At 39.9% G+C, this 8680-nt stretch overlaps 1 protein-coding gene across 1 annotated transcript; it reads left to right on the top strand.

Moving 5' to 3' along the window:
- The first annotated feature begins 519 nt into the window (after positions 1–519).
- LOC106956239 (interferon-induced protein with tetratricopeptide repeats 5-like) lies at positions 520–7692 on the top strand. The gene is made up of 10 exons (XM_015046954.1): positions 520–734; positions 1624–1815; positions 3031–3220; positions 4118–4309; positions 4431–4658; positions 5461–5602; positions 5679–5802; positions 5871–6024; positions 6293–6340; positions 7392–7692. The coding sequence occupies exons 1-10, from the start codon at positions 730–732 to the stop codon at positions 7587–7589; spliced, it is 1473 nt and encodes a 490-aa protein (XP_014902440.1). The 5' UTR covers positions 520–729; the 3' UTR covers positions 7590–7692.
- Positions 7693–8680: the final 988 nt, after the last annotated feature.

Here is an 8680-nt window from a genome sequence, read left to right as displayed (position 1 = left end):
TATTAGGTATTTGTGATTATGTTTTGCATTGACTAAATTTGAACATCAGATGCTTTTAGTTTGGAGTCATTTATTTAAAGCTATTATATAGGAGTAACAAACAGTAGCTGTGTTAATGTCTCATTAAAAATACACATAATATTTTGATTTTATTTATAAATTTGCTCCTTTAAATAAAAACAGTTTGAGACCAATATGTTCTCGTTTCTTTTGTTTTGCTATACTTGCAACCTTGGCTGCAAACACAAAATAAAACAGAGAAGTTTGGAAATGGCAATCAAACTTATTTGATTGCCATTTTAAATTCGGCTCCATTTAGCTTATGGAACGAAGTGATTCGTAAAGACAGAGAATTACTATTGCATTAAAAGTAAACTCAAACATTTCACCACATGAAAGTCAAAGGTTTAATTAAAAAAAAAAACACATCAAGACATAAAAATCCTCTGAAACTAAAATAAATACTTCTAGATAGCAGTGAAGGCATCACCGCAAATGTTGCTTCAGTTTCAGTTTAATTGGAGCGATAGTGAAGGCACCGCCAGAGCTTTATTACTTTCACTTTCATTTCTATTGAAGCGAAGTCATCCCCAGCTGTAGCGTTAGTTTAATTTCTGTCGGAGCGGCCAGTGAAACGCTCCCCAGCGCGATCATACATTTGATTTCAGATAATTCAGGTTTCTGAAGAGGAGTGAAGGGTCTGTCCTGCAGACTGAACTCATCATCATCATGAGGTGTGTGTCCCAGCTAATTTCATTAAGACTAAAATGTATCAGGCATAAGTATTTATAATTGTGCGTAATCTGTGACGAACTGGTGAACGATCAGGCCCACAGTCCCATCTCACTAACAGATCGGTGTTATGTCGAGAAACCAGAACAGTAAACGAGGTTTTACTTTAATAAATACAAAAACAAACATTTCTGTAACCTTTCAAGTAAAATTACTACATTTATTATTGTTCAGAATAAGCAATAAGGATGTAAACAGTGACCCATAAAATGTTGAGTAATTGTGTTCAAATCTGCATAAATATGAGCTCATATGCTGAGCTAATGTGAAGAATCTAATGTTCCCAATCTCTGAAGTTTAGTTCTTTAAATGCAGAATCAATATACGTAGCAATAGTAATATTACTAAAGTAAACGAAAAAAGTGCAGTACAGTAAAAATATAAGTACCCTTTTCCCTAAAAAGTTACTCAGTCAATGTAACCAGTACTACTTTTGAACATAGATAACATCAGTAGCTGTGTTAGCATTAGCTAGCCATCATTTGGCTAACATTACCTCCATTCCAACAGCTTTACTCAGATCACTCGGTAGTTTGTGGGAAAAACTGTTTTGTTTTGCTATTCTTAACATTCCTGATAGCTTTTATTAATCCAGAAGTTTGGTCAGTCTCAGGGATGCTGAGCTGTACGACTTGGATTAAACTTTTTGGGCAAACCGCTGATAGATTAACTGACACACTTTAGTTAATTGGAGGAACACTTTATGGCTGCACCTTAAACACATTCGTTCTGGTAGAAATGAACAATAAATATCTCAGTAAATAAGTTCAGTCTGTGTTCAGATGTGCTGAAACACCATCAGTACTTCCTCTGCCTCTGACACTCCCACAGTGACAGCAGCAGCAGCAGCAGCAGTGCCCTGTTCTCCATGCTCCAGCAGCTGCAGAGTCATTTTACCTGGGATCTGAAGAAGGAAGACATGGAACTTGAAAACCTGAGCACTCGACTGGAAGATCACATCGCTCTTCAGCTGGGTCGTCCCGGTGCTGTGGCTCTCTCCTTCAGCCTTCTGGCTTATGTCAGGTACGCTACATGTCTCCCCCCAGATTCAGTCTCATGCCGATTGCAGTTTTCTGGCCAATTGCTAATTACCAATCTTTAAAAAGCCTGAACTGCCGATTCAGATTTTGGCCGATATCAATTTTCTTTTGTCTGAAATGTCACTAAATATAGCAGGAAAGTCACTAAGTTGGTAACAGTTTGGTGACTATCGCTAACCGGAAACATCAAACATTTCTCACGGGACAGCAGAAGAGGACAGAGGCAGATTTTTTTTAAACCTTTGCCGAGGTAGTTAAGATGACTCACATGTAAGGATCGTCTGATCTCCAAAAAATTCAGGAAATCGCTAAATCAGCTGTAAATCCTATATAGGATATAACATAAACAGAAAGTTATAGCGTCATCTGACTGTTGACTGCAGCAATCCAAATCATTAGCAGAAACGGACGTCCCCAAAACCCAATTTTGCTTTGGGCCCCATGGAGACTTACCATACCATACCATACCAACTTTATTTATAAAGCACTTTAAAACAACCACAGTTGATACAAAGTGCTGTACAATTTAAAAACACAACATAATAAAAAAGTAATTAAAAACAGTTTAAAAACAAAAACATACAATTTAAAACTAGATCCCACTGGTGTTGAAAGCCAAGTAAAATAGATGGGTTTTAAGACGAGCTTTAAAACCCATGGTGGCCAGCCCTGCCACCAGGTGTTTGCTAATTGCTACTGGCTAGTCTGAAGGAGTTCAGTGGGGGAGCAATGGGTGAGGGCTGCTATGTGAAGCAGAAGGAAGCTTGAAAAAAGCTAAGTTCACTCAGGCGTTGGCATTAGAGGATTTCTAAAACATGCATGATGAATCAAGGCAAATTAATGATGCTGTCTATACACGGCATCATTAATTAGGTTTGTAAAGGTCATTTTAAATGTCATTCAGTTTCACAATTATGGACAACTTGGATGTGAAGCAGAACTATTCAGGGATCATGGTTTATTATTATTATTATTATTATTATTATTATTATTATTATTATTATTAACAACCTTTATTTTACCAGAAAAATCCCACTGAGATTAAGAATGTCTTTTACAAGATTATACAGAAATACTTAGTCAAGTCAATCCTGTCATTCTGGGGTTTAGCTTTTCTTGGTTCCTCTTGCAGAATCACAGACATTTTCTTTAAATAGACCCTACATTTTTATTTTTTGACCACACTGTTTGTTTTCAGATACCATCAGAACCAGCCAGATGAGGCCCTGAAGCTCCTTCTCAAATCAGAGCAGACGACCAAGGAGGTCTACGGAGAGGACAGTGAAAGGCGGCTTATCGTGACCTATGGAGATCTGGCCTGGCTGTATTACCACACCGGGAAATTCACAAAGTCCCAGAAATACTGCCAAAGAGCCCAGGACGTCCTGGTATGTCATCCCCATGACGGTGGTCCTGCTCAGGCCTGGCATAACTCTCTGTCCCATTGAGATCAGCAGCAGCACTAATGTTCTGGATCAGACTGGTTCTGAGTCCGGTCCAGAAATGCTGCCTCAGTCTCCTTTTTCATGCTGTTTTATTGAAGAATAAATACAAAAATCAACATTAAACTTTAAGAGAACTTAGTGTGAAAGTTTGCTTTGGTGTTATTCAAACAAAGAAGTTCTGGTTCTTACAAATTTAGAAGAATGACAAAGGCTGGTGTGTTCAGCTAGTGAGAGCATTTTCATTAGGATTATGAATGGATTGCGTTAAAGTCAAACTTTAGAAAGAAACAGAGTGAGGCATATGAAGATATGGCCGTACACGGAAAGCATGAAATGCTGAGATCAATTCAAAGAAACATCCTGAAGATTTCAGCTCATTTGAATGAACGTGTGATTTTTGAGGTTTTTGCGCAACAAATTTCACAATTTTACAGCGCCACCAAGTGGTGAACGTTGACAAAAAACTTATGAGAGATGTTTGACATTTGCAGTTAACAATATTGTGTTAAAGTGGATTCTGTTTTATACAAAATGTGATGAAAATCATTTAAAAAACATCAGGTTTGATGCTACTGAATTAAATAACACTGGATGGAATCAATGTATTTCTTTAAGTGTTGGTGCTATGTTGGTTGTTATTGTCGACTAAATAAGGTCACAGCAGGTCAAAAGTTTGCATGGAAGACTGCACATTTTCACACAACAATAATTTTTGTACATTTCAAGTTGTGTGTAAACTATGTTGTGTATAGACAAACTGTATGAGATCCCTGGTTGTTGCTGCTGAGTTCATCTGCAGCTGGAAACCTTGAATTTTCCTCGCTTCTTCTGTCTTCACAGATAAAATATCCCACCAGCTCCTCCGAGGTTCTCCATCCAGAGGTGTATGGGGAGAGAGCCTGGACCTACCTCAAGTTGTCTAAGCCTTACTATCCTGAAGCTATTAAATACTTCCAAAGGGCCCTGGAGGTCCAGAAAGATGACAGTGAGTGGAACGCCGGTTATGCCATTGCCCTCTTTCGAACAGAAACGGTTAGTGGTTGAACCAGGAAACATGGCTGTTTTAAGGCTGCATTAGCAGGGGATCTTACATGCTTTCATTTTATTATCCATCTGAAGTATAAGTGTAACCCCCAAGCTGATCTGCTTGTAGTTTACTCCAGAAGCATCTGAGAAAGCCACGGACTCTGCTGCCGTCACACAGCTTCGGCGAGCCCTGGAGCTCAGCCCTGATGACGGGGTTCTGCTGTCTATGCTGGCTGTGAAGTTGGGTGTCGAGAAAAAATATGAAGAGGCTGAAAGTCTTGTGGAGAAGGCACTGAAAGCTGCCCCAGATAACCCTCATGCAATGCGCTACATCAGCAAATACCTCCGTTACCAGGTTGGTGTGGCACACTGCTCTTATAACAATGTTATAACAACATTACATCTCCCCTCCTTAAAGGAGGGTATCTATGTATGTTATTCATTTTCAAGAATGTAGACATTGTTGTTTTTTTATAGCTCACTAATAACAAGAAAATATTTTAACATGAATTAATTTCCAGTCCACAATCCTCCTCCCTGAAATGAACTAGAGTCCCACATTAATCATGACCCATGCAGTTGGTACAAATAAACCACTACCAACAAAGAGAGCCGTCCTTGCAGCAGAAGAACATCTGCACTCCCTAGTCAAACTTTTGGTGCAGTTGTGAATAATAAAACATAATTTAACGAAGCTTCGAGGCAGATACGTTTTCCTCGAGGACTTTTAATAATCGAGGTACTCGACTCATTCGAGGAATCACTACTGCCCTAGTCGCCACAGCGGCCCACAGATAGGAAGAAGCGGATGGCAGACAAGGGCAGGGTGGTAGCAGACACCAAATGGCCCAGAAATCGAAGAGCAGTGGGAGACGCGGTAAGCCCAAGCTTTCTTGTTCCAAACTCGAGAACAAAATGATCAGCAAGCGAAGATTTGATACAAGCAGAGACACGTTTTGAGCACAAGGAGAAAGGTTTGAGAAGACACGAAGTCCTGCTTTTAAACCGAAAATGTAAGCACGAGTATTAAAAGTTCTGAAAACAAAAGACATGAAATCTTGTTTTCAGGCTGAAAAATTCCCCCATATACTTCAAGTTTTCATGATGTGTAAAAAAAAAAGCTCACTCAGATGGTCCATCTCTCCCGTCGACTACAGGGAAATATTGAAAAGTCAATTGAGCTGCTGGAGCGAGCGCTGCAGAGGAGCAAGACATCAGCATTCATCTACCATCAGCTGGGCCTGTGCTACAAAAGGAAGAAGATTGATGAGCAGAGATTGAAACATTACGATAAGCAAAGTAATGATGAGTTCAAAGTAAAGATCCATGTGAGTGTGTTTTCATGGCCTGTCAGTGATGCTCTGCTCTCCGACAGAGGTGCAGCGGTTACGAAGTCAGTGCATCCTTAACCTGGAAAAGGCAGTGGAGATCAAACCTTCCTTTGTGATTGCACGGGCAGACCTGGCGCTAATGTATGGAGAGGACAAAGACCTCAGCAGGTGAGATAAACACAATGTGTGCCTCAGTCTTTACCGATATGTGGATCTCTTTGCTCTCTGTCTACCAGGGCTGAGGAAATGTTCCAGCATTGCTTCAACAAGTCATCAGACAAACGCGATCGTCTGCCTGTTTGCGATCGTCAGCTTATTCACCACCGATACGCTGAATTTCATCTCTATCACACCGGGAAGCAGGATGAAGCAATTACTCACTACACAGAGGTGAGTTCAGAGCTGAAGCTGTTCCAGTTGGTTCCTTTTGCCTGACGTGAGGAGGTGGCACAAAGCTGACCGTAAATTACCCTGAAGCAGGGATTCATAAAGTGTGTGTGCTGGGGAGCGTCACCATCAAAACCTTAAAATGAGCTCCTCTCTCAGCTCATCTCTGACCCCGTTTCTGACGCCCCGTCTTCGCTTGCTGAGTTCCCTGTGAATCCTCTTGTTATAACTCTGACTGGTTTGCCTCTTTGACTCCTCTGTAAATCCTCAGGCTCTTCAACTGGTACCAAATACATGGGAAGGGAAGCAGTGTATGAAGGTGAGCATCTGGTGTTACAAACATCACTAAATTCCCATCAAAGCTTCTGAACAAGATCAGATGTCTGGAAAGTTTGAAGAAAATAAGTTGGTCTGAGTTTCACTGTAGATCTGCAACCCAGTACGTTCTGCTCTAGGTATGATGAGGGGTAGCTGTTCTTTCTGATGCAGGGTTAGGGTTGCCCTTTTGCTATCATAATGTAACAGTGTTTTGGTTCAGATTAACTAGCCTCAAACCTGTAAAACCAAGAGACCACTTAAAGAGAAGTTGGGTGGAAACTTGAAAGTTTAAATATCTCCAAAAGCAACTCTTCATGCTCAGACCTGAAGCAATTCAAAAACAGATGAGAAATAGTCATTCACATTCATTTTAAGTCTGAAAATGGTTACAAAGCCATTGCTAAAGCTTTGAGACTCAAGTTAACCTCTGGGAGAGCTTTTACACACAAATGGAGACAACATGAACCTTGATTAGCCAAAAATACTCCAGGGGGACATCAGTGACATTCAGCTAATCATCCCACTAATAAAAGTTTGGAAAAATACGATCCATTGCAGAGTTAAAAGTATGGGGGAATTTTTCTGCCATAATCCAGGAGCACACACTTTCAGGACTTCATGTCTTTTGTTCTGAAAAGTTGCAACGCTTGTACTCAAAACTTTTCCTTGCGCTCAGACTTCATCTCTGCTCGGACTCTCTGCTCGCTTACGAAACATTTTCTGCTTGCTTCTGGAACAAAAAAGCACCGTCACCTGGCAACCTCTCAGCCAATAGAAATAAAGTGTTGTGCTGGGTGCGTTTGTTTCCCTCTAGCGGGTTGCCTGTGTGGCTACTAGAGATTATAACAACCGGCGCCACCTACTGGATGTAACGCATCCAGATTCAGGCTGTTTAGAGGAGCACCTAGAGAACTGACTTTCAGAAAACCAAAGCCAAATATTCTTTCATCTTCAGAAGGATTTGAGTTTAACCATTGTTAGTTAAAGCTCATCTTTGAGTTTTCCTTTGTGTCTGCACAATGAGTTGATATTTTCATGGCCTTCTCCTGCAGAGGCTGAAGAAGATTGCAAATGATCGTCTTTCTGAAGACAAGGATGACAGCCTGGCTTATTCTGTTTTGGCTCAAGTGGCCAAAGCTGAAGGAGACAAGAAGAAAGCTGCAGAGTTTTATGAAAAAGCTCTGGACTGTGATGAAAACAACAGCCAGTACCTGTATGCTCTGTGGGAACTGCGAATGGAGCTGCACTGATTTATCACCACCTTTTTAAAATAATTGTTTATTTGGATGTGAAATTACCATGTTGAATTGAGATATGTCATATGACGCTAAGTAAACTGTTTTTTTTAAATCAGATCATTGTAGTTGTGTCTTTTCTGAACTGTTTTGCTGCAGATTTAATGTTTTTCTTGAATTGTGCTGATTATGGTGACAGCATGTTGGAGTAGCTCCATACTTTCATTGCAGATTTTTTTTTCAAACTTCCAGTCCTGTCTTTCTGGGAGAAATTTTGCTCTTTTGGACAACAGCTTCTTCTTGCTTTGGATACTGTGATGTTCGGCAGTATTTTTCAGGTAGCAGTCGATTAAGACCTTACCACCAAGGTCTGTTTCGGGACCTGAAACTGGTAAACGTTTCAGAACCCAACCAGTTCTGAAACTTGGACAGCAACAACAATGGTGCACAGCAACAAAAATGAACAAACTATAACTGGGGGCTCGTCCAGTTACTCAGGTAAAGTAAAAAGTGGGCGGTCAAGAAATTACTTGAGTAAAACAGTATTTGGTAAAAAGTCTACTCAAGTACCGAGTAACTGATCAAGTTATCAATCATTTAATATTTCAAATACACATAATTACACAGAGCAAGTGGAATTTTTTTGTAAAAAAATAAAATAAAATCAGAAAAAAATATTCTTTTTCCAAATCAGTTTCTTTCAATAGAAAAAAACGTATGAAATTTTAACAAAAATTGCAGGTGTGTGTCTGTGTCTGGTCAATTTTTGGTTAAAATATATTTGTTTTCCATTCAGTGGGTAAAAAATACAGAAATTTGTCCAGGGTAGTAAAAATACTCCTTTTTCAAAAAAAGTTACTCGAGTAACTAATTGAGTAAAAGTAACTGGTTAGTCCCAACTCTGCTCATGCTAAACCTTTTACCACCCAGTCGTTTCCTCACCCACATACCTCCAGCCCTCTGTTCCACAGACATCCTTTCACAGCTGCGGATTACGGCTTGCATAACCTCCTCAACTGGCCCACTGCACAAAAAAAAAAAAAAAAAAAAAAAAAAAAAAAAAAAAAACTTTTTTTGCCCCCTTTTGGGGGGGGGGCGAAATTTTT

The sequence above is a fragment of the Poecilia latipinna genome, unplaced genomic scaffold, assembly GCF_001443285.1.
Source record: "Poecilia latipinna isolate Pla-1442-1.1 unplaced genomic scaffold, P_latipinna-1.0 Scaffold801, whole genome shotgun sequence".
NCBI classification, from domain to species: domain Eukaryota; kingdom Metazoa; phylum Chordata; class Actinopteri; order Cyprinodontiformes; family Poeciliidae; genus Poecilia; species Poecilia latipinna.
This window is presented reverse-complemented; position numbering and strand designations above follow the sequence as displayed.